The 27478-nt window shown below is 37.5% G+C and overlaps 1 protein-coding gene across 9 annotated transcripts in view; it reads left to right on the forward strand.

Moving 5' to 3' along the window:
- LOC135200242 (uncharacterized) overlaps positions 1-27478 on the forward strand; it is a gene marked incomplete at its 3' end in the record, with an annotated part of 370718 nt that overhangs the window by 304224 nt on the left and 39016 nt on the right. For 7 of the 9 annotated variants that reach the window (XM_064228699.1, XM_064228698.1, XM_064228697.1 and 4 more), the window contains 3 exon segments: positions 2391-2539; positions 5346-5420; positions 13050-13118. In XM_064228699.1, coding sequence (XP_064084769.1) covers positions 2391-2539; positions 5346-5420; positions 13050-13118 — 293 coding nt within the window. 9 annotated transcript variants of the gene reach the window in all.

Consider the following 27478-nt stretch of genomic DNA (forward strand, 5'->3'; position numbering starts at 1 on the left):
CGGATTTCTTTCAACCATTACGATGGAACGTGCTGCTATTGCTTCGGCTAAGTTAAGTGCCTCATAAGTAGTATTTTCTAGTATTTTAGTCTTCCAGGGACCAATATTTTCCTTTTTATAGGTCATATACGGTCTCCCGGTTGACTCGTGGCGGCCGTGTGTCGCCTCGTGTTTAAGATTTCCCGGTCTCCCATACTGGGACATCTTATGCTTATGGGCTTTTTATATTTATGTTCATCGTTTTATTACATCATTTTTATAGCTAGGACACAGCCCTTTTACCATTTTCTCTTAGTTTGGTATTTAGGGCTATACCGTGTTTCTGGCCCAGCATCCCAGCTCTTGCTCTTCATCGGCTACCGCTGGCTCCGAGTAGTCAACTGGTCTTCGGATCAGCTTGCCTCCTCCTGGGCTTCTTTCTCTTTTACTAAAAGTGTCTTTTCCCCCTTTACGATGTATTATCAGTGTTATTTAATGATCTTAAGGATATTTCATAGGCCGACACGAGCTGAGTCCAGAAAATATATATATATATATATATATATATATATATATATATATATATATATATATATATATATATATATATATATATATATATATATATATATATTATATATATATATATATATATATATATATATATATATATATACAGTGGACCCCCGTATTCGCATTCTCCAGATTTGTGGACTCACACATTCGCGGATTTCTCTCGGGAACGTTTCCCTGCATTATTCGCGGAAAATTCGCGCATTCTCGGTATTTTTCTATGATAAATATCCACAAATTCCTGGTTTTTTTTATGAATTTCATCATAAAATGCACTTTTTGTGATAAAACTATTAAAAAAACCAAGTAGGAACATTTTTAGTGGGTTTTTCTTGAGTTTTAACTAACAAAATAGGCTGTTTTTAGCATTTTCATAGGGGTTCCAAACATTCGCGGGTTTTAACTATTCACGGGGGGGTCTGGTGCGCATCCCCCGCGAGTACGGGGGGACCACTGTACATACATACATACATACATACTACATACATACATACATACATACATGCACTATATATTTGTGTAATACAATCTCACATATCATGTAACCCCCAAATTTTCACCCTTAAAAATTATTTTATCAGTATCATGCGAGTTAAATTTATGAGACCAAATAACAATAGGCTAACCACTTTTCCTCCTCTTTATCTATTCCATTTTTTAGTTAGGTTAACCCTTTTTCCTCCATCTACTAATTGTCTATCTAGTTAAATTTTAAAAAGTAAAAGAAAATGCCAAAAGTCATTAGTAATATTACTTGCTGTTTAAATGCATACAGCCAGAAACAGCTGATTTGCTATGAACAACCGAATCTCCGATAACAACAGTGTTTTTGCTTGCATTTCAATCATTGTACGATAGTAAAAAAAATTATCATAGTTATGTTACAAATTACGTCAAGGAGAATAGGACTGATATATTTTTACATTACTATATCCATACTCACTATGGAGGAAAGATCAGCAAGGGCATATACTGCTAAATTCAAGCTTTAAGTTTTAGCTGAAGGTGAAGAAAGAATTTTGATCTGCTAACGACTATTGTCGTGCATCAGCAACGTGGAAGAAACTCACAAACTTTTGATATAGTACCATCAAACTCGAATGTAAGCAAAATTTGAGAGAAATGTGTTTTAATCATAACTATTAGGCATGAAAGAACAAATTTTACTGTTTTTACTCCAATTAAAGATAAATACGTAAAGCTTGTAGTATTCTGATGAGATAAAGTGACAATCTAATGAAATCTGTTGATTTTTGTTTATACAATAAACATGACCTCAGCGCCATCTACTAACAAAAAAATAACATACTTTGGTTTACAGAACACTTCATATAATGTTAAATAAGCTTGTCCTATATAAATAGAGTATCTTGAGATTCATTTGCACTAACTAGAAACAAGAAAGTTGATCTTGATTTGAGTTCAATACAGCAAAACTAACTTAACTCACAATCGCCCCCAGCTGATTTCTAAACCAAAACATTGATTGCTGTGTGTATTTTTTTTTATAATACAAACAAATAGTAATATGAATATAGTACATATAATATTATTGGATGCAGTGAAGTAAAGCATAACTTTTTAAAAGATCCATGGAAAAGATGCATATTCATTATGTTTGTATTTTATCATATAATACTAATATGTAATTATTACATACTCTAAATATCTCGTGGATGATGCGACTCCCTTAAAATTAGCTCGAAATATAGGTCTTCAAAAGTCGCATGATACGTGAATATATACAGTAGTATATATGTATTTACTATAAACATATATGAGGAATGAAGTGTTTCTGATTTTATAAAGTTATATGATTTCATATTTTCCTCCCTTAGGTTTAAAAAGATAATGGAATGCGAGGACCCAATCCAAGAAGGAAACAAGTGGGTATACTTTGAAATTATGAAGAGTCTTTTGGAAGGTGATTCTATATTCAAGCACAAGTCGAATTCAGCACCAGTTCCTGTAGCACAGTTTAAAATAGGTATGAGATCAATATTTTTCCTTATACAGTTGCCTCTCCACTTATCTGATCTGAACTTTTCATAATTCCATATATAATGACAACATTATGTTAGTAATTTTGCTTGGTTACCTTATTAGTATGTATAGCAGTAATACATAACGCAAATTTATCTGTTAAGTTAGCTTAGGCTAGGAATTTTATGGAATTCCTGGTGACTGAGGTACCCTGAAAGGTAAAGTATAGGGTATATGTTAATCACCAGATTTTGCCAGTCATCAAAAGGTCAACTCCCAAAGCATAAGTTGAGGGCTACTTGTTCTTTCATTATTAGGATTTTATATGATTATAAATTGTAGTCTAATATGGTTCTTGTACTCTAGTCTAAATTTTGTCTTTGCTAACAGAATCTTTCTAAGAATGATTACTGGCATGAGCAGGCTCGCATGCAGGAGTAACAAAATTGCTAAAACTACATAGTACTGATTAAGCAACTGAATCTTTAGTACAGAAGTCAGTCAACCCAGAATGATTGGAGTCAGTGTGAGCCTCTTCAGCTTGCAATGGACCTGAACGGGGGAAGAACGTTTTTTTTTTAGAAGTATATGATTCCTTGTTAGAGGCACTAGTAGCACAGTCTTGTTTACTTGTTTCTTGATCTGTCAGCCTGCTCAACTGGGGAGCACCAGGATCAGGAACTTCCCCTGTAACAACAATCGTGGTTAAAGAGTCACTGTAAGAGATTGAATATATCACTCATACATGAATGATTGCTTGCACTAACCAGTAAAGACAACTCAAGAAACACTTCCAGCAGGAACATCCCCCTGTTCAACAGGCTTAAGAGTTGAAATATCACTCTCTTTGTGCAAGTCCTTGTCACAAGCACTATAGTTTTGCTTGCACAAATGTATGAGGGATGCCTCTCAGTGCATGTAATAAAAGACTATCAATCCCCTTGAGTTAGGTAATATGGTTAAGCAAGAACAGTTGTGTGTTGGACTTTTTCACCTAAAGGTAGAAAATAAATATGTAACTCTTCAACTTAACCATTTTGGCTTTATCTCTAAAAAAAAATCTTTACCATTTGAGGCACAAGAATACTTACACACCTTTGTCTGTCATATAATATCTACTGATCATTAATTGAAAATTTACATACAAGACAAGTCAGTCCCTTCACACAAACCAGTATTGTTTTTTCTAAATCACAATTCAATTGGTGATCTCGGTCAATACTAGGCATGAAACTACTGAACTATTTGCCATCAGTTCTAATACATCTTAAATGAGTCATTGTATAGTAGTATACAGGTACAGTGGTACCTCGACATACGAAAGTCCCAGCTTACGAAAAATTCAAGTTATGAAAGCAAATACGAAGATTTTTTGGGCTCTACATACAAAAATAATTCAGGTTACGAAAGGTTGTTGCTGTAAAGTCCCGAGATTCACCCGGACTGCTGAGAACAATTTTAAAACTTGCGCGCCGCCAACTGAGTAAACTCGCCACCATCCTCCTACTCTCCCATTGGTTCCTGAGAGTGCCTCAGTGGTGTGGTTGGTTTGGTGTTTACTTCTCACCTCGGTGGTCGTAGGTTCAATTCTCAGCCATTCCATTGAGGAGTGAGAGATATGTATTTCTGGTGATAGAAGTTCATTCTCGACGTGGTTCGGAAGTCACGTAAAGCCGTTGGTCCCATTGCTGAATAACCACTGGTTCCATGCAACGTAAAAACACCATACAAACAAACATTGGTTCCTGATGCCAGTCACCGCCATAAGATCCTGCTCTCCTATTGGTCAGCATCTCTCCCATTGTGCTCTATGTAAAGGCGTTCTTCTTCAGCCATTGCTTCACACCAGCGTTATCGTATGCACACGGAATTCGTTCATTCACATATACGATTTAGTTTGTTAACATAAATTCGTGTTAGTGATTTTGTTGTACTACTTTATCGTGTTGTGTGAGAACCTAATTAGTATACTACATAACTTAATTACGTAAGTATAGTCATGGGTCCCAAGAAAGTTGCTGAAGTTCACGGAAAGAAGAGGATGCTTTCTATGGAGACAAAAATGGAGATTATCAAGAAGTATGAAACTGGCATGCGGTTGAGTGTGATCGCTAAGGAATACGGCCGAAATCTGTCGACGATAGGCACCATCCTTAAGCAGAAGGATCTTACGGGGTGACTAGCATCAGGAACCAATGGGAGAGCGGGAGGATGGTGGCGAGTTTACTCAGTTGGCAGCGTGCGAGTTTTAAAATTGTTCTCGGTGGTCCAGGCGAATCTCGGGACTTTACAGCAACAACCTTTCGTAACTCGAACTATTTTCGTATGTAGAGCCAAAAAATCTTCATATTTGCTTTCGTATCTCGAGTTTTTCATAAGTTGAGCCTTTTGTATGTCGAGGTACCACTGTATATGAAATCCCATGTGACTGTGACACTTTGGAACAAATAAAAACAAGGAGTTTTGTAGCTATGAAACTAGGTATTATAGTTTGTTATGTAGAGTGCAGTGAAAAATAGTCAAGTGACAATCAGAACAGCTGTGATAAGGCATGTTGGGAATAGGTTAAGTTCATTTATACTTTGATAAACAAGCCAAGAATGTTATTAATTGATTTTGAAGGTGATAGCAGCACCCGCTCAGGAGTATGACAAGTAGATGAGATTGTAACTGGCAAATCTTGACTTGAGGTTGGAAAGCATATGTTTGTGAAATGATTACTTTCATTATTAATAGAATTTGATATCTTTAAATAATTCTAGATATTCCCTCATATTTTAAAAATTTATTATAACTTTGTTGTTTTGCAGAAACTGGAGGAAATATTCATGAAGAGAGTGAGGATGTTGGAAATGGGAATGAAGCAAGAGGTGACAGTAAGCATTGTCAGTGTCTTTATATACGCTATCTTTAAGCACAAGGAGTACTAAGTCCTTTTAACTATTAGGTGATATTAAAGTTACATTATATAATGTAGTGATAGGAAAATTATATTATATAATGTGTAATGACCATTTTATTTAATTTTGTACATAAAAGACAAGTTTTGACTTTAGGAAAACCTATTTTTGGTAGCCAAGGAGTTACCTTTCCATAGTCTAATCAGAGCTCCATGGTGACCAGACTAATGTCAAAGCAATTTCCTTCAGCTGGTCTTGTGGCAAGGTATTGTGTCGTAATGATAAACATTATAACAAGTGATAGAATATAAATGGACTAAGGATCAGATAAGAGGGTCTCTTATCTTCAGCGAATGCTAAACCCAGTTTACCTATGTTAAAACCCGCAAGAAGAAGTGACTGTGAAAGGGCTGTTGCCTTGTTTAATAAGGCGCCCTGTGAGGTTATGTTAGACTTGCGATAATCTTACGCTAAGTCGGTTGGTTATGCACTTCCATACTCATTGGAGTGTCTTGGGGTTTTATGATAACTTACGAAGTCGGTATCTTCTTGGTTATGATGACGGTGTGTTAAACTCATGATGATAGTTTAACTTCATTCGATCTCTTTCTGATGTGAGGTTCTAGTAGAAAACACGAGTACAAAAAATAGTTCTCTTCTCTGAGATTACATGATGAAGATCAGAGGAAATTTGTACAGGTCTGCCAATGATGATGGCTAATTCGAATGTACATGATGAAGCTTAGATAAAGATGTACAGGTCTTCTAATGACGATGGCTTGATCGCTTCTGCCAGTGATGATGGCTAATTCAACTCTGACTACCATCTCGGTTACAAATCATAAAGGAAGCAGACAGTGGCTCGAACATATGAACTTACATACAGATGACACAGATTACAAATCACGTAGGCCGTTTGAATTATAGGTCGCGGTAGTTGTCTCAAGCAGGAAACTTGGACTAATGTTTTCAAAACAAATGAAGGACCACAGGTGATGGCACGTCATCTTAGCCTACTTTATTGTATACTTCATCTTAGCATACTTTATCGTCTCTGGTCTGATCACATTCCTGCAAGCAATCTGGTTGACCTCTTGGGTCACTGGTTTTAATTAATCATAGTTTTAGTTTTTTACATATATGGAATAACATTCCATATTTTTATTATGTAACACTTACATATGCACATATATGCCATCATAATGTTTACATATGACCAGAAATGGACCATGCTGCCATTACTTTTTGTTGGTCAAAACCCATGTCTTTTTGTCAGGGAAGTAGGAGGGTTTTGAGGATGCGACAGCAACTACCAAAAGTAGGTTTTTCCTATGTCAAAACCTGTTTATTGATAATGTAGTCACTGTCTCGTCCTCAAGGAGCTTTACAATAGACAGTTGGCGCAAAGCTTTTGAATTTTAATCCCAATAACCTAGAAACATTTCTGGTCCAGGACCAAGTCACAAGTTTCAAGGCCCCTTCTTTATTCCAAATACCTTGGGGTTTGGCAACAAGGAACAGGAAACTAAATGCAAACTTATGTTTTTAGGGTGCTGTTCAGCGGTGACTTACCTAAGCATGCTGGGTATGGTTGCAGTATTGTCAAACCTTCCCCAGCGACAGATAGCGTAGTACCTGCCAGTTAGGAAGACCCGTGGTTTTCCACTGTAGTGCCTATGGGTCAGGACTAACCAAGTCACCTACCGATACACATTGTAGGCAAAATTGTTCAAGTTCTTGGCAATATGTTGCTAGAGTATAGAAAAAAACGGACCTACTGGGATGTTTTCCGTGACCTCTGTGGTCAGCTGTTTATTATGGTGTATCGTCCCCCTCTGAGAGAGACCAGTTGATTAATACAAGCTCCTGATGCTTATGCAGTCAAGAAGATCACCTAGTGTAGCTTGTGAGTTGTGGTTGTATTGGGTCCGCTGAACTAAATGGGTGATCAAAGTCTAAGCACCTTATTCAGGGACCAAGTAATTGGAACTTTTTTTTTTTTTATAGCTAAGTCGAATCACCGGTGTGGGGTCCTGCTGTCAGATGTTCCTCCAGAGATGCTCCTCTTCACGGACGTGTCAAAGGAGGGCTGGGGAGCCCACCTACAGTCGGAGATGAGAGGGGGCCATGGTCAGAGCAGGGGAGGGAGCTCCACATCAACAGGTTGGAGCTCCTAGCCATTCATAAAGGGCTCCAATCATTCGAGGCCAGAGTAAGACAAGCGGGTGGCGGTCTTGTGCGTCAACGCCACCGTGATCGCGTACGTCAAGAAGCATGGAGGTCTGAGGTCACGCCTCCTGTGCACTTTAGCAGAGGCCGTCCTAGAATGGGCAGAGAATGCAGGAATCTCCCTGATGGCAAGGTTCATATCGGGAAAGGAATGTGATCGCAGACGGGCTCAGCAGACACGGGCAGGTCCTGTGGGCAGAGTGGTTCCTAGACCCGGTGGTAGCGGCCAAGTTGATTGGGATGAGGGGTTCCCCCTCCATGGATCTGTTCGCAACGAGTCTGAACCACAAGCTCCCAGTATTCTGCTTCCCAGTCCTGGACCTGGCGGCAGTTTGGGAAGACCCGTTTCAGCACCCCTGGGACGGGCTGGATCTTTACACGTTCCTTCCCTTTGGGGTCCTCAGACAGGTCCTCAACTGACTCCGGACCCCTAGGGCACCGTCATGACCCTCGTGGCCCCCTGGTGGCCAGACAGGGACTGGTTCCTGGACCTCCTAAAATTGTCTATCCAAGGCCCCTGGGAGTTCCCCCGAAGACCGTACTCCTAGGGCAGCCCCACTTCGAGAGGTTTTGCGAGGGCCTGGACGCCCTCTGCCTTCACGGGTGGAGGCTATCAAGCTCCTCCTGAACAAGAGAGGCTTCTCCCGCAGGGTAGCCTCCACATGTCAGGGTCCCTGAGGAAGTCCACTGCGGCAGTTTACAAGGCAAAGTGGAGACTGTTCGGAACCTGGTGCAAGGAGTGAGAGACTGTTCGGAACCTGGTGCAAGGAGCGAGAGACTGTTCAGAACCTGGTGCAAGGAGCAAGACTGGGACCCCTTATGGACTAAGAGACCCCACGTTGTGGAGTTCCCAGTCCACCTGAGGGAGGACAAGGGACTTTTCATTGCAGCCCTCAAAGGGGTCAGGGCAGCATTTAGCCAGGTCTTCCACTAAAGGGGTGTAGACCTGGGTAACTCCAAGGACCTCCCTTCGAGCCCCTGAAGGACATCATGGTCAGGGAGCTCACGTTCAATACAGTGTTCCTGCTAGCCTTAGCTTCCTCCAAAAGGGTGGGTGAGCTTCACAGCCTCTCCTACGAGATTTCCCACTCGAGGGGCTGAAAGGACTTCTCTTTCAGGTTTGTGTCCTCCTTCATGGGCAAGACCCAGAACCCGTCGGTAGTGGACAGTCAGTTTGTGGAGTTCTCCATCCTGGCTCTGCCTAAGGCAGAGGATCCCTGGACCTTCTTCTATGCCCGTTCAGGGTGCTGAGGAAATACCTCGGCCGAACAGAGGGTCTCCATCCCCAGATTCAGAACCTGTTTGTTTCCACCGGCTGGGAAAAGAAGACAGTTTCTAAGAGCACCCAACATTGCTAGGTACCTAGTGCAGAAACTACAGACATTATCTCTTTAGCAGTACCAGTCCATATAGAAGTCCCACGTTGGCCGAGTTGACTTCGCACTCGGCTGCTAATCCGGTGGTCGAGTTCGATTCTCGGCCCGGCCAACGCGGAACCAGAGAAAATTATTTCTGGTGATAGAAATACCTTTCTCGATATAATGTGGTTCGGATTCCACAATAAGCTGTAGGTCCCGTTGCTAGGTAATCAATTGATTCCTAGTCACGTAAAAATATCTAATCCTTCGGGCCAGCCCTAGGAGAGCTGTTAATCAGCTCAGTGGTCTGGTAAAACTAAGATATACTTACTTTTACAGTCCATATAGAAAGTACTCTTAGATTATATTCATACTGAGAGCCCAGTTGAGACCTCTGCTGAAACACTTACAATTTGTTTTATATCTTTTTGAAGACTAAGTGCCTTGCTGTTATAACAATTATGGCATACAGGGCAGCATTTTCAGAACCCTTGCCTTCTGGATTTGGAATGGATTCTAACAAAGGAATAGCAGGTCCAATACAACTACAACCCACATGCTGCTTTGGCATCAGGAGCTCCTATTAGTGAAATGGGTTCTCTTATACAGGGGGGACAATGCTATGTACATCACCCATACAGCTAGCCATAATTCATGACTGTTGTCTGCCCCATCATTCCACTTTGCCGAGGCTGCTGAATCCCTTGATAGAGTCTGCTATTACACTAAGAGATCCTGTGAGGTGAATTGCAGATAAGTGCCATTTCTTTGCTTGTGCTATCTAAAGGATAGATAGCATTACTGCAATGAGGAATGAACATGAGCCCAAACTCTTGATGCAGGCCAGTGCAATTCTGTTGTCTAGAACCAACAAAATGTGTCCCCTTTGGAGGTTTCAGTTTTCATAGAGGCAGAAGACAACCATCAGCTCCAGAAAGTTGATATGACACTTCCTCAGAGCAGGTGACCATATCTCTGCTAGCTGGCTATCCTCGCAATGGCCTCCCCAACCTGTCAAGGAGGCATATGTGTGTATACTTGTATAGACAGAGTCAGGGTGACGTGTTATGCCAGAAACCCTTTAGAGGTCCATGGCTGGAGTATCTCTCCAACTTTCTAACTCCTTTGATGATGTTGGTCATGAATCTTTTTTTTCTTGCTTGCGATAGCCAGAATTTGTGCACATTTATTATTTGCAATCTGAGGATTGGGTCTGCCATAGATGCAAACTGTAACAGACCCATCATGTGCTCCAACTGACGCCTGGAAATGCTGGGCTTGCAAGGAACCTTTTCAGGTCTTCCTTATTCTGTTTGAGCATTGGTGGGAAGCGACAACTGGCCGTGAAGAGTTTCCCAACAAAGTCCTAGTCACTAGAATCCTCTGCAGAGTGTAAGGCAGGATTTGTTCCAGTTAATTAGAAACACTTTTGATTGGAGCCTGTCGACTACCACTCTTAGGGTTTGTAAGCACTCTTCTCTTGTGGGCCCCCAGACTATTCAATCATCTAGGTAGGCTACCAGTTGAATTCCCTCTTTTCTGAGTTCTCGGACAACTGCTGCTGTTAATTTTGTAAAGACTCTTGGGGTAATGTTTAAGGGGCCGGCTGGTGCCCCTATAGGACAGTGGCTCCCCCGTATTCAAGGGGGGTGTGTACCAGAAACCCCCTAAATAGTTAAAACCCGCAAAAAGTTGGAACCCCCATAAAAATGCTTAAAACCTCCTATTTTGTCAGTTAAAACTCAAGAAAAACCCACTAAAAATGTTTATACCTGGTGTTTTTAATAGTTTTATCACAAAAAGTGCATTTTATGTTGAAATTGATAAAAAAAAAAAAAAACAGGAATTTGAGGATGTTTCTCATAGAAAAATACAGCGAATAGGTGAATTTTCTGCGAATAATGCAGGGAATTGTTCCTGAGGGAAAAAACGCAATCATGAAAAAATTCATGGAGCTTCATATGGCAATGGAGAAGGCTTATACTAAATGTTTCATCAAAATTCCTCTTACTTTTGTAGTTACAAGGTAATTAGTAAACGTAACTCAATAAGCCAAAAACATTAATCCGTACAAGAAAATGCAATATTTCTTCTGTTATCGTAACTTTTGATAATTATTGTCAAACAAATTGTGAGCAATGGCACCTGTAGAGATTCCATGAGTTGCAGGAGGGTGGGTTCTCAGCTTACCTCCCTTCAGTGTGAGCAGAAACCATGGTAGAGGGTACACGTTTAAGTTTCTCCTCTGACATTCTTGCTTTTACGTCTGTTTATCTTTGTTTTGGCAAGAATTTCATCATGCCAAAAAGGAAAAGACAAGCGAAACATCTCGCTAACATACAGAAGAAGAAAATTCGCTCTAATCAGCGGAGTTAGTGAAGGAGAGAGAGAGCTGCCCCAGGCAAAGGGATCTTCATTTATGATTAAATTATGATAAATAACATAGTTTTGGTTTATTAATACCCAAATAGAAATATAAAATTCATAATAATCATTATTTATTAACCTTGTTTTTGGTTTATTAATACCCAAAAAGAAATATAGAATTCATAATAATCATTAATTATTAACATTGTGTTTGTAAAAATACAAAGAAAACTTTGAACACCCGTATCTCAAAACTATACTTATTGACCTTCAAATTCTATCATCTTGCTTAGTTTTAAAGCTATAGCATTGAAATTTGGTATATAACTTAGAAAGACATTATAGAACAATGAAATGAAGCCCTTTTTTTCCATTTTTTTCATTTTTTTTCTAAAATTGTTTTCCTGATATATAGGATTTATTTTTTTACCATTGTTTTCCTGATATATAGGATTTATTTTTTTACCATAATGAAAAAATTCATATTAGCAAAAAAATGACTTAAAAAAAAACTTAATTTGATTGGAGGTCTACATCAGGTCTATATTTGGTAGTAATCCCAGGTCTTAATATTATATATCAAGGGAGGAGATAGAATGTGAAAAATGGTTATTCTCGGGATAAATCGCCATAGCATCACAAAACCGAAAGTCAGAGGCGAAAATCATATGTGGTTTGGAGATGTCCCAAGTTACCTTATTAAGTGGTATGAATGTCAAAGTCCTGTCCTTAAAAAATGGCATTAGCCGGCTGGCCCCCTAAATCCAAAGAGCATTACTTTGAATCTGTATGTTTCCTTTCTTGTCCAGAGTGACTGGCAGTAGGGATGAACCAGTATGCATCTTTCATTTCCGTAGAAGCGGTCCAAGTGTCTTGCGGAATGATTGAACGTACTAGTAGTAGTCATCCAGGAATTGTGGCAAACAGTGTGTTTGATCAGTTTTGATAGGTTGAGGATCACCCTCCATTCAGAGGATTCCTTCTTGCGGACACTAAAGACGTGCTTAGTGGAAGGGCCCTTTGTACGCAATCTTCCAAAGAGGGGTCTGGATTTTAGAAAAACCTCTTTGAAGATGGGGAGAATGAGACCATTTCCACCTTAGCCCATCTAGGATAATACTGTTTCCCAAGGGGAAGGACTTGAATTTGATGATGTTTATATCAGTCATCAGTAAGCAGAAGGGTTCATTTTCATGGTTTCAGTGGAAGAATATGTTATGGTATTAGTATATTGGAAAAACAAGTATGATTGTAATATAACTGGTTTTTATTAAACCCAAGTAATAGTCGTGTTTTTGTGAAATAGAATAACTTAGAATAAATGTGTATCTAATACACTGATATTTTTTTTTTTTTATTACTAAAGGGAAATATGTAGAGTACTTTTTTCCTTAATAATATTTTGCCCCGAGTGGATACAGAAGAATTAAACATTCCAAAGGGGACCAAGAGGTAAAAAGGTATGAGACTGGAAATGCTATATGCTATAAACAGTGTGTGTAGTCTCAAGGGTATCATGTAGGTTAAATCTTGGTTACATGTTTTGCATAAGAATTATAGGTATATGATTAATATTTTCCATTTATATTTTTAATGCTATAATGCAAAAATTTATTACTAGAATATTAAAGTGTATGATAGGAGCTTTCTGTTTATACAGTTTCAGATACGTACATGATGGAGGAATTAGAGGATGCTCAGGATGACTCATTGACTGGTACTTATATTCGTAAGTAAATAAATGAATTTTTTCATATTTAATTTTTATTCATACAAAGCATATTCTTCAGCACAAACTCATTAGTCATCTCCTTTCCCACCGTTATCCCTACACTAAGGGGTTAGTTTCCTTCTGTGCCTTTCCTTACAACATCAGGCATGGTTTATTATTTGGCGAAGGGTTTTTTTTCGAACACATGACCTTGTTGTCATCACATCAACCACAATTATTAGTAGTGGGCCTCTCCTTTGACTCAAAAGTCCACCTGCAAGGCAGCAGTTTACACAGTTATTGGCGGTAGCCCTAGCCTTTTACTAAAAAGTAAGACTGCAAGGCAGCAGTTTCCACAGTTATTGGCGGTAGCCCTAGCCTTTTACTAAAAAGTAAGACTGCAAGGCAGCAGTTTTCATAGTTATTGGCAGTGGGCCTAGCCTTTAACTAAAAAGTAAGACTGCAAGGCAGCAGTTTTCATAGTTATTGGCAGTGGGCCTAGCCTTTTACTAAAAAGTAAAGCTGCAAGGCAGCAGTTTCCACAACTATTGGTGGTGGGCCTAGCCTCTTACTAAAAAGTAAGACTGCAAGACAGCAGTTTCTACATTACAGTTATTGGTGGTGGACCAAGCCTTTTAGTAAAAATGTAAGACTGCAAGGCAGCAGCTGTCCTTTTAGTCATCTTTTATGACATGCAGTACCTACAATGGTAGTATTCTTACACCCCTACCACAGGGTGGACAAACTCATTAGTCATAAATTGCCTTATATTTTCTTGTAGGAAATTCTATTGGTACCAACTTGGTGTATCAGGAAAAAGAAATTCCATACTGCAATTGGCCCCTTTTTCAGGAACTCACTTATTCTGAACTAGATGCAAAAGATATGCCAACAATAGGAGAAGCAGTGTTCTATTTAACAATGATTTTCATGTTTGCAGCAGAAAAGGCAATCCCAAAAACCAGTGGAAAATTGCATCGGAAGCCTGTTCCATGGTGGAATGTTCAATGCGAAATAAGACATAAAGCCATGAGAGCAGCTTTTACTAGGTACAGAAGACATCGCTGTGAATGCTACTTGATCTCCTTTAAAAAGGCTCGAGCCAAATTCAGATGGCAAATAAAACGTGCGAGACGAGAATCATGGGCACTTTTTATATCAACAATTACCTGGAAAACACCTATGACCAAGATCTGGACAGATATTAACCCTTAAACGCCGAAGCGGTAAAAATCAAAACCTCTCCCAAATGCCGGGGCCGGTTTGGAGTGAGTGCGGAAGCGGAAAAAATAATTTTTTCAAAAAATCACAGTGCGCTTAGTTTTGAGGATTAAGAGTTCATTTTTGGCTCCTTTTTTTGTCATCGCCTGAAGTTTAGTATGCAACCATCAGAAATGCAAAAAATTATCATTATCATACATAAATAATGCGATATATGATAGCGCAAAAACAAAATTTCATATATAATTGTATTCAAATCTCGCTGTGCGCAAAACGGTTAAAGGTAACAAGTTACATTTTTTTCATTGTAATGTAAACTAAATTGCGATCTTTTTGGTATATAATACATTGTAAAACGATAAAAGCAACACAGAGAAAATATTATCACAAAATGATGCATGAATTCGTAACGCGCGGACGTAAAAATATATATTTTTTTTTAAATTCACCATAAATCTAAATATTGTTCTAGAGACTTCCAATTTGTTTCAAGATGAAGTTAAATGATGGAATATTACGATACTGTAAGAGTTTAGCTTACAATTGCAGTTTTCGACCATTTTGGACGAGTTAAAGTTGACCGAAATTAAAAAAAAAAAAATTGTATATGCAATTATTTCGGAAATTAGAAAAGCTACAACCTTCAAATATTTTTCCTTTTATTCTACATGAAATTGTGCACATTTTCATATATAAAACTATGAAATGCCTAATATGAAATGGAGCAAATTTTCCGAGAATGCGATGTACCCATTTCGGAGATTTATAGCGGAGAATCCGCGCACGGAGGGAAGGAAAGTTTTTTTCATAAATTCACCATAAATCGAAATATTGTGCTAGAGACTTCCAATTTGTTTCAAAATGAAGGTAAATGATTGAATATTACTAAAATATAAGAGTTTTAGCTTACAATTGCGTTTTTTGACCATTTCGGTAGAGTCAAAGTTGACCGAACGTATTTATCGTGATTTATATGCAAATATTTCGAAAATGAGAAAAGCTACAACATTTTATTATTTTTCGTTGTATTCTACATGAAATTGCGCACATTTTCATATTTAAAACTTTATGTAACGGCTAATTTAAAATGGTGCAAACATTACCACAATCGCACGTATGATTTTTTCGGAAGAGTTACTGCGCGGACGTAAGGAAAATGTTATTTTTTTCATAAATTCACCATAAATTGAAATATTGTGCTAGAGACTTCCAATTTGTTACAAAATGAAGGTAAATGATTGAATATTACTAAAATATAAGTTTTAGCTTACAATTGCATTTTTCGACCATTTCGGTAGAGTCAAAATTGACCGAAGTTTGAAAATTTGTCACATCATTTTTTATATGAAAATATTTCAAAACTGATAAAAGCTACAACCATGAGTTGCTTTTAGTTGTATTGTGCATGAAATTGTGCACATTTCCATATATAAAACTTTATATAACGGCTAATTTTAAAATGGTGCAAACACTACCACAATCGCATGTATGATTTTTTTCGGAAGAGTTACTGCGTGGACGTAAGGAAAAAGTTTTTTCATAAATTCACCATAAATCAAAATATTGTGCTAGAGACTTCCAATTTGTTGCAAAATTAAGGTAAATAGTTGAATATTACTTAAATATAAGCGTTTTAGCTTACAATTGTGTTTTTCGACCATTTTGGTAGAGTCAAAGTTGACCGAAGGTTGAAATTTTGGCACTTTTCGTTATTTATATGGAAATATTTCAAAACTGATAAAAGCTACAATCATGAGTATTTTTTCATTGTATTCTAAATGAAATTGCGCACATTTTCATATATAATACTTCATGTAACGGATAATTTAAAACGGTGCAAAAATTATGTCAAAGTGACGAAATAATTTTTGAGATGTTTCACTGATACTTTTTAGTGTGATAAGAAAAAAATTCGCGCTTGCGCGCCTGCATAACGATTGTAAACAAAACAACGCCTTGATCCGTGAACTCCCAGCACACCCCAAGGCGCGTGATTCAAAGGTTTTTGGCTGGTAGGCCTATAAGTATTTTTCCGCGAATTTAAAAAAAAACTTTTTTGAGTCGACGTATGGTACGTCCATTCGGCATACGGGAGACATTTTGACTCGACGTTTAATACGTCCATTCGGCGTTTAAGGGTTAAGAAAATAGCAGGAAAGTACAATCCTAGTCCCCTCCCTGTTTTAAAAGTCAACGGTGACTTTATAACAGACTCAAAGGCAGTAAGCAATGTTTTTGCAGAACATTTTGCAATGATATCAAGTAGGGATGAAAATTCTCCATTCTACAGGGAGAGAGTGTTAGCAGAGTCTGAAACACTTGATTTTACCTTTTAAATCTGAATCATATAATATGCCTTTTACCATGGAGGAATTTTTATTTGCTCTTAGTAATAGTAAAAACACTGCACCTGGACCTGATGAAATTTTATATGAAATGATCAAGAATACTTCAAAGGAAACTAAATTTTTTATTTTAAGTATTATTAATAGAATTTTTAAGGAGAGTGATTATCCTAGTGTTTGGGAAATAGCGACAGTTTTACCCTTTGTAAAGCCAGGGAAGAAAGATTCATCTGTCCCTACAAGCTATACACCAATAGCTTTAACATCCTGTTTTTGTAAACTTATGGAAAAAATGGTAAATTTTAGGCTGGTATGGTTTTTAGAATCAAAGAAGATTATATCATCATCTCATTGTGGCTTTCGCCGTATGCATTCTTGCACAGATGTATTGATACGTTTGGAGAATGCAATTTGTCAGGCATTTGCTTCCAAGCAGCATTATGTGGCGGTTTTCTTTGACCTAGAAAAGGCTTATGATGCTACCTGGAGGCATGGAATTATGAAAGTCTTGCATGAAATTGGTCTGTGTGGAGAACTACCACCTTTTATTAAAGTCTTTTTAAAAAACCGTTATTTTAAAGTCAGAGTAGGTAGTACTCCGTCTAATTTGAAAGAACAAGAGGAAGGAGTACCACAGGGAAGTGTGTTAAGTGTCACTCTGTTTGCCTTAGCCATAAATGGGATAGCCTCAAAAATTCCAAAAGATGTAATGTCAACAATGTTCGTTGATGATTTATCTATTTCGTGTGCTGCATCTAAAATGTCTGTTGCAGAGCAAAAACTCCAGTTGGTAATAAATAAAGTTAACAGTTGGGCAGCTGAGCATGGTTTTAAATTTTTATCTGCCAAAACAGTTGTTATGCATTTTTGCCGTATCAGAGGGGTTCATCCAGACCCAGATCTATTTTTAAATGGACAGAGACTCGCATGTGTACAGGAAACAAAGTTTTTAGGCCTCATCTTTGACAGCAGGTTAACATGGGAAGCTCATCTTAGGAGCCTCAAAGTCAAATGCATGAAGACCTTAGATGTTTTAAAAGTCTTAGGTCATACAAATTGGGGGGCTGATAGAAAGCACTTGTTACATGTTTATAAAGCAATAGTTGCTTCAAAATTGGCATATGGGTCAGAAATCTACTCATCAGCTACGACAAGGAGATTAGATACTTTGAATGCAGTTCACCATGGGGGAATTAGAATTGCAACAGGAGCCTTTAGATCCTCCCCAATATCTAGTTTATTAGTGGATGCAGGTGAACTGCCCTTAGATTTGATAAGAAAATTTACCCTGTTGAAATATTGGTACCGCATACAGAGAACTCCTGAGTCCTTAGCCTACAATACTGTTTTTAAAGGCAATTTTTGTATTTATGAAAAATTTGCTTCATATCCAAAGCCTTTTGGATACAGGGTAAAATGTGCATTAGAGGAGCTCAATGTAATAAAAGGAAAAGTAATTCCAGCAAAATTTTCAAGATTCCCTCCATGGAAGTTGCCCTCTGTGAAATATTGTAAATGGTTTTCTGGTTGGAAGGCAGACTGTTCAGGTGATATTCTTAAGCAGAAATTCCTTTGCCATGCTGAAAAACATGATAACTCGAGGAAATTCTTTACCGATGGCTCCAAATCCAGTGCAGGCGTTGGGTTTGGAGTGGTATACCCTGACAGTAGTGTTAGTGGTGCATTACCAAGTTGTGCTTCTATTTTTACTGCTGAACTTTTTAGCATTTTAACAGCACTAAAGAAAATTGTAACTTTAGAAGGAGATAATTTTACCATTTTTAGTGATTCCAAGAGTGCCTTGGAAGCTTTGGCATCTTTTAATCCAGTACACCCTGTGGTACTGGAAACACAGGGTGTAACAGAGTGGTTGTTTTTATTAAAACAAAAACAGAAGGCAGTTAACCTTTAACCTCTGCTGGGTTCCTTCACATGTTGGTATTGTTGGAAATGAACGAGCTGATGAATTGGCTAAGTTAGGTACATCAAAAAATCCAAGAAGTATAGCAATTCCCTGTTCAGACTACATTCCTGAAATTAAAAAGACGGTAGAATCAGTTTGGCAATTCTATTGGACAATAGAGAGTAATAATAAAATGAGAGAACTCACTGATGTAATCAACCCCTGGCTTTATATGTTAGAAGACCGTCGGAAAGAGACTGCATTATGTAGGTTACGGATCGGCCACACACGGATTACTCATGGGTTTTTAATGAACAACGACCCTGAACCATTTTGTGAGGATTGTCTTGTTCCCCTCACAGTAAAACATTTAATAGTAGAATGCCCCAGCTTAATATCAGCAAGGAGCCGTCATTTTAACGTAGTTGGAAGAATGGATCTTAAACTGGATGCCATTATAGGCAGAGATTTTAATGAGGATAGCCTTTTTAGTTACCTTCAAGAAGCAGGTCTTCTTGAAAAAATTTAGGTTAGTTTGGTCAAGATGTTTGAGTTTGTGTATGTGTTAGTATGTGTCAGTGTATATCATTTGCTTTCAAGTCTTTTTAGATCAGGAAATTTTTATGAACATAAAATTTACCTCCAATTGATATATCTATTACCATATATAATGTTTTAGTACTTTTAATATCTATTTATTTTGACAGAACTCTGTAGAATTTGGAAGTATGCGGGGTCCCTGTGTTGCTTGTATTTTTTGTTTACAATCAATTTGAAATAGGTATGTAGGTGTGATAAGTATTTAGTGTGTTTTTGGTTTCTCTGTAGTTCTCTTGACAGATTTTATATAAACATATTTATAGCATTTTAATTGACTTTTCCTTTGCAATTCCTTTTAATGATATGGTGTCAATAACCTCGTCGTTGCGACGCCAGTAAGAATTAATAAATCAATCAATCCATACTGCATATGCCAAGACTCGTATTAAATCACTACATATTACTCCTTAGTATGTTGTGCAGGAAGAACATGGAATTAGTACAGGGGCAGGGAGGAAGGCATTTATATTATTATGAGATGAATTTTATAAAATCATTGTTTATATGCTTTAATGTAGGTAATTTGTCTGAATTGTAATTCTGATGGGAGGATGAAATTCATGCCATTTCAAAGAAACAGTGATATGGAAACATGGAATGAAGATAAATAAGATCCAAAATTATTCTAAGTTCCAGGAACGTGGACAATAAATTGAAGGATCTGAAGACTGAGTATGCACCTATCATTGTAAGTGTGAGCACCACTGTCCCAGTATCTCAGCCCTTTTCAGTGTTAAAAAAGATAGGAAGAAAATCAAGAGGATGATAAAGAATTGCTGTTGATTCTTCCCACCCAGTAAAGCATGGACCACCACAAAGTTAAGTCCCAGTGAAAAGACATCCACAATTTTGTGGGTCATCTCATGGATAAAATTGAGTGGAAATTGATTGGCACCTTCAAGTGCCAGCCAAAAGAATGATTGGAGCCTTCAAATTAAGCTTGTTGCCAGACTGGTCTGGCAACTCTCTTGACCTTGTGTTCACAGATATTGCAGGGATTGTATTTTTTGGATTAGGTTTGCTGGTGGCTTCATCTGATCAGTCTGATTAAGATTAATGTTTAGCTATGTCAGGGTCCTGATGCTGGCTTTTCAAGAGAGGTATACTTTAATCCCTGGCCAATTGGGATGGTATCCATCATGATATTTGGAGCTCAGCTGGAGAGATTTTTCTATAAGTGTGAATGATCATCTTAGCCCTATTATCAAGAGGAGAATACAATTTAAAACCTTCAAGTTTAGTCTCTAGAGATAAGCTATGGTTTAATACTGCATGTACACTGGCTTACCATGGAAAAATTAAGCATATCATTTATGGAGGAACATCCAATCAGACTATTTGTGGCTTATCTTCATTTAATCTAAAAGTCAAGCACAGGTTGTCTATGAGAAGATCTGGTTCTGTAGTGGTGGTAACCACAAGTGGTAGTCAGCCCTTAAGTCATCATTCTTTGGAGTTTATTCTAGCATGCCCCCCCCCCCCCCCCCCTGTAGGGAATGATGGCACTGCTGTATACATATTGCCCTAAACAGAAAACAGCTTTTGGCTCACATCTTTGTCAGCAAACATTGTGTTGAATCCTTGGTGTTGCCTCAGTCATGCTTTCCAGAGCCTAAGTTACATTCAATGGCCTTCAGATCTAGAGAAGTCAAAACTTTGTTTCAAGGGCTTGACAGTTATGGTGGCATAGATCCTAATGGAACTTCTTCCATCTTTTTTAAAGAGACTGCTGATGAATCTTTCAAGGTAACTACAGGCAGTCCCCAGCTTACAACATTCTGAGGTAACAACGCTTTTCAGTTATATTGATCAGGAATTATTTCCAGGTTTACGACGCATGTTCCAGGGTTACGGCGCTTACAACGCCAATCTGACAGAAGAAATATTACTCCAAAAATGCAAAATAATCAATATTCGAAGGTTTTTATGAAAAATGCTATAAGTATGCAGTTTACATAGTTTTTAATGCACTCAAAGCATTAAAAGTGTTTTCTTAGGATTTTTTATGATGTTACGGGTTACGACGATTTTCGGCTTACAATGCGTCTCAAGAACTGAACCCCCGTCATAACCTGGGGACTGCCTGTACTGTACTACAGTTTTTTCTGAAATGTAGTTGAACTTGAAGTCTTCCTTTTGTTAAGAGGAAGGGAAACTGCTTCATTACCTAAGTCCATCCTCATACCTCTCAAAATATGAGCAGATTTCAATTATGTACTCTTATTTTACCTAACGATTATTAAAGCTGCTGTTTAAACAGGTTTGTTGAAGAGAGTAACCTGCGACCAGCATTACAGTTTGGGTTTTGTGCAGTCCTTGCAATGCTCTCTTGTCAGTATCTACCATATTCCAGGGTGCTCTTAATGAAAGCACAGACCCATGCATGGTCAATTTAGACTGTAGTGCTGCCGTTGACTGTTTGAATCATAAAGCACTCATCTGCCAACTGAGATTAATGAGAATACATGGATCTTTTATTAATATTTTAAATGAAATTTTAATTGGCAGAACCCAGAGGATTTGTGTTTATAGTTACTTTAGTAGTTTTTCCAGTGTCATTTCAAAGTAATGTTCTTGGACCTTTGCTATTTGTTATCTATACTAGTGACATATGGCAGGACCTGGGGAATAAGTTGTTTTCATACATCTAGGATACTACTCTTCTAGGTGTTGTTCCTCCACACATGAGGTTTTTGTTTGTAAAATCCTTGAATAGAGATCTGGCACATATAAGGGGAGTAGGCTTTTGGGGCATAAAGCTTAACCTGTCTAAAAATCAAAAGTATGATAGTCAATCCAGACAACTTTTACCTGTGGATCCTGATTTATATGTATAGATGTTATAGAATGTCAGTGACTAATAAAATTTTAGTTGTAACTTTTGTTAAGAAATTTACTTTTAAGAAGCTTATACATGACATTGCTTCCTGTTCCTCAAAAAGTTGGTATCTTGCCAAATTTTTTCTAGTTTTTTTGGACAAAAACATTATACCCAAATGTTTTAACATTTCTTTTTCCTTGTTTACAGTGCTGTTCTGCAGTTTACATTAGGTGCTGGCTCTAATCTCAACCAGGTCTAGAGCTGTTATTAGTCAAATTTATTTTGCAAACTCTAAATGTTGACTTGTGGCACAGAGTAAATTTAAGTTCATTATGTTAGTTGCATAAAGTTTACTAAAAGTACAAACATCCCCCGTATTATTCTTTACCAGACTTAACTGCAGCACCAGATAGGCTGTTGCTGCAGTGTGTGTGCAAATATCTGAGTGAGGAGCAAGTTCATTCCCGCTTTCCGCTAATGTCTCCAGAATTCGGGTGTTTTTGTTTTATTTTCTATTATCTCATATTTAATTGTTTATCACCTTTTCCTTTAACATGTCTCTTGACAGATTTATTTCCTTTGGAACCTCATTGGGTAAATAGTTTGTTGACTGTCCAGTAGGGTTTTCAGCCAGAGATTTAAAGAAGTAGAGCCCTCACTTCATTGGCATTAAACTGTAAACCACACAAATATGTACTAGAGACATTTGAGTAACTTGTGTTGCCAGGAGATGATTATATTCTGGGAGACAGAGCGTTTTTTACAACTAGTATTAAGGAAAAGCTTGGAGGTAAAATGGCACCTTGCTCTAGTGTGATGTAGGTAAAATCTCAAGGCTAGAACAAGGCACAGGAGAGTATTATTGTAGATATATTCCAGGCCCTGGCAATTAAGCCTGTATACATTTCAAGGTTGCCTAATTTCAACTTCAGATGTTGAAAATATAATGGTTAAGAAAAAAATGACAGGGGCTTTTTCCAAAACTGGAACATCGTAAAAAATCCTAAGAAAACCTTACTTTTAATGCTTTGAGTGCATTGAAAACTATGTAAACTGCATTCTTATTGCATTTTTCATCAAAAAACCTTCAAATATTGATTATTTTGCATTTTTGGTGTCATATTTCTTGTGCCAGATCAGAGTTGTAGGCGGTGTAACCCTGGAACATGCGTCGTAACCCTGGAAATAATTTCTGATGAATATAATTGAAAAGCACATTAACCTCGGAACGTTGTAAGCCAAACCTGTCGTAACCCGGGGATTGCCTGTATACTGAATATAAAATTTGGTACCTACTACCATTCACAGCAGAACACTATTTGATATGCCTGTTTTTACTCATTTCTGCACAAGGAATAAATTTCTCAAGTAATTTTCTCAGTTGAAGTTACAAATATATGAATATTTTGGCAACACTGGTCTCAAGCACACTTTGGATATGAAATGGATATTTACGTGTTCAGAGGTCAGAGTTATCAACTTTAATATTCAGTCTTGGAGTAGTACTATATGGATTTAATCATGCAAACACAAAAGTGTATCTGTGCTTTATGGAACTGTATTTTGCTCCTTTATCCTTTGAAAACTTTATAGAAAGCGTCTGCTGGGTGTGAGGTGCGATTTTGCCCATTTGTCACAAAACTTGTGACTAGTTAGTTGACCACTACTCTTAGGTTTTTCTAGCACACTTTTCTTGTAGGCCCCCAGATTGACCAGTCATCTATGTGGGCTATTATAGTTATATTTCTGATTTCTTGATGAACTACTGTTACTAACCTTCTCAAATCTTAGGGCAGTGTTTAGCCCACAGGGCATGACATATCTTTCCCTATCTGGAACCTTAGGAAGGGGCGGAAGGGAGCGGCAACAGGGACGTGCCAGTATGCATCTTTCAGATCTATAGTTGCCTAAGTCCCTTTTAGAACAATTGAATGCACTAGGGCAATGGTAGTTATTTAGAAAAATTTGGTTAACAATTTGCTTGTTCAATGCCGATTGGACGTATGGTACGTCGATATAAAAGTTTTTAAAAAATTCACGGAAAAATAGTTATAGGCCTACTAGGCAAAAACTTTTGAATCACGCGCCTTGGGGGATGCTGGGAGCTCACGGATCAAGGCGTTGTTTTGTTTACAATCATTACCCAGGCGTGCAAGCGTGAATTTCTTTCTTCTTGCACTAAAAAGTATCAGCGACACATCTCAGAAATTATTTCTTCACTTTGACAGAATTTTTGCACCATTTTATATGAGCTGTTACATGGAGTATTTTATATGAAAATGTGTGCAATTTCATGTAGAATACAACAAAAAACAACTCATGGTTGTAGCTTTTATCAGTTTTGAAATATTTTCATATAAATAACGATAAGTGCCAAAATTTCAACCTTTGGTCAACTTTGACTCTACCGAAATGGTCGAAAAACGCAATTGTAAGCTAAAACTCTTATATTCTAGTAATATTCAATCATTTACCTTCATTTTGCAACAAATTGGAAGTCTCTAGCACAATATTTCGATTTATGGTGAATTTATGAAAATAAACTTTTTCCTTACATCCACGCAGTAACTCTTCCGAAAAAATCAGAAATTTTTTCGTCCGATTGTCATAATGTTTGCACCATTTTAAATTAGCCATTACATAAAGTTTTATATATGGAATTGTGTGAAATTTCATGTAGAACACAACTAAAAACAACCCATGGTTGTAGCTTTTATCAGTTTTGAAATGTTTTCATATAAATAACATTAAGTGCCAAAATATCAACCTTCGGTCAACTTTGACTCGACCGAAATGGTAAAAAAACCCAATTGTAAGCTAAAACTCTTACATTCTAGTAATATTCAATTATTTACCTTTAGTTTGCAACAAATTGAAAGTCTCTTGCACAATATTTTGATTTATGGTGAATTTATGAAAAAAAAAATTTTTTTCCTTATGTCTGCGCGGTAACTCTTCCAAAAAATATCAGAAATTTTTTCGTCTGATTGTCGTAATATTTGCACCATTTTATATTAGCCGTTGCATAAAGTTTTATATATGAAAATGTGCGCAATTTCATGTAGAATACAACAAAAAACAACCCATGGTTGTAGCTTTTATCAGTTTTGAAATATTTTCATATAAATAACGATGTGCCAAAATTTCAACCTTTGGTCAACTTTGACTCGACCAAAATGGTCGAAAAACGCAATTGTAAGCTAAAACTATTACGTTCTAGTAATATTCAATCATTTACCTTTATTATGCAACAAATTGGAAGTCTCTAGCACAATATTTCGATTTATGGTGAATTTATGAAATAAACTTTTTCCTTACGTCCGCGCGGTAACTTCCGAAAAAATCATAAATTTTTTCGTCCGATTGTGTAATGTTTGCACCATTTTAATTTAGCCGGTACATAAAGTTTTATATATGAAAATGTGCGCAATTTTATGTAGAATACAACAAAAACAACCTATGGTTGTAGCTTTTATCAGTTTTGAAATATTTTCATATAAATAACGATAAATAGAAAACATTTATCCTTCGGTCAACTTTAACTCGACTGAAATGGTCGAAAACTGCAATTGTAAGCTACAACACTTACAGTCTAGTAATATTCCATCAATTACCTTCATTTTGCAACAAACGGGAAGTCTCTAGCACAATAGTTCGATTTATAGTGAATTTTTGAAAACAGCTTCTTTTTTTTTACGTCTGCACGTTATGAATTCATGCATCATTTTGTGATAATATTTTCTCTGTGTTGCCTTGATCGTTTTACAATGTGTTATATACCAAAATGATTGCAATTTAGTGTACAATACAACAACAAAAAATTAACTCTTTAGTTTTAACCGTTTTGCTCGCAGCGCGATTTGTATACAATTATATATGAAATTTTTTTTTGCACTGTCATATATCCCAATATTTATATATGATAATGATATTTTTTCATTTCTGATGGTTGCATACTAAACTTCAGGCAATGACAGAAAAAGGAGCCAAAAATGAACTCTTAATCTTGAAAACTAAGCATGCTGTGATTTTTTAAAAAAAAACATTTTTTCCGCTTCGGCACTCACTCGCGAACGCCGCCATCATACGGGAGTCAATTTTTAAAATACCGCTTCGGCGTTTAAGGACTAGAGGAATCCTTTTTTGGGATACTTAGAGAGATGTGCTAGGTGACGACTATCCACGTTTCTATATGGCTCCCATTAACAGGGCCTTTCTGTATGTAACATTCCTGAGATGAGTCTGGGTTTTGGAAGAACCCCTATACAGGAGGGGAAGGGGTGAAACTGTTTCCACCCCATCCTGTTTAAAATTAATGCCCTTTCCCCAAAGGGAGGATTTCAGTTTCCTGTGATGTCATTGAGTCGACCCCCAACCATACTATTCCTTTTAGTGTCTGCCTCTTCCTCTGCCTCTACTCTTGATAGGCATCCATTTGTGTTTTTCTTTTTCCTATAAGAGGGTCTCTGGACTTTGTGAAAAAGATTTTCTTGCTGTCATTGTATTTGTGAGGCATCATCCCTGTGAATACCTACCTGTCTTTGAGGAAAAAAACTTTTTGGGGTGACTGAGGGCTTACCTTTTTAAGCGAGCCTTTTTGGGCTGAGAAAGGGGAAGTTTTGGGTTTTTGTTTCCTAAAACCCCCTTTCCCAAAAGACAGTATTCTGTACAATTATGTTGGCGGGCTTGCTTGTCAAGTTTTTAACCACAACAGACTCCTCAAACAGGTCCTTACAGAAGGGTTTATTATGTAATAATGAAGTTACATTGGGAAGTGACTAGTTGGAGCCCTCCAATGTTTCCATTTGCACTTTTATACAGGACTCTAAAAAGTTATAGAATGCTTGCCACAGAGTTCTCATAAGACTTTTGGCCATAAAAGCAATAATTGTTTTGGCACATTGTGGAAGCCTTTTGATGGGATGGCAACTTCCAGCAAGGTGGTAGAGGTCATAATACTAAAGAAGTGGATCCTAGTATGAAATTCTGCTAAGGCTGTCGCCTAGAGAGTTTTCTCATAAGGGTCCTAAATTGTTGTGTAGCTATAAGTAGAGGCTTTCCCTTTTCAGAAGGGAGCTGTATAGTCCCACAGCCTGGACCATTGAGATATCTCACTGACTGTAACCCCTACTAGTATTTAGGAGTAGACTATTAAACTGTGAAACTGACCGTCTGCCGAAAATATATGGGTGGCTTACTTAACAAGCACCACAAATTGCTTGTTAGATTTTGGGTCTAGATCCAATACATGAGATACCAGTTGAAACTAATATATAATATATCTGCAGACTCTACTGATTATAGAATGACCAGTGACAGACATTTTGGAGGGTGGGTTTTCCCTAACAGACACACTGAAGGGGGGGTGGGGGGCAGTTAATTGGATCTAGATCCAACTTAGGAGATACCGAGTAAAATTTACACTACAATAGCACAGCACATCCTAGAATACTGTGGTGGTAATGACAGACATTTTAGTGGGTGGTTA

Source organism: Macrobrachium nipponense, chromosome 26 (genome assembly GCF_015104395.2).
Source record: "Macrobrachium nipponense isolate FS-2020 chromosome 26, ASM1510439v2, whole genome shotgun sequence".
Classification (NCBI taxonomy): Eukaryota; Metazoa; Arthropoda; class Malacostraca; order Decapoda; family Palaemonidae; genus Macrobrachium; species Macrobrachium nipponense.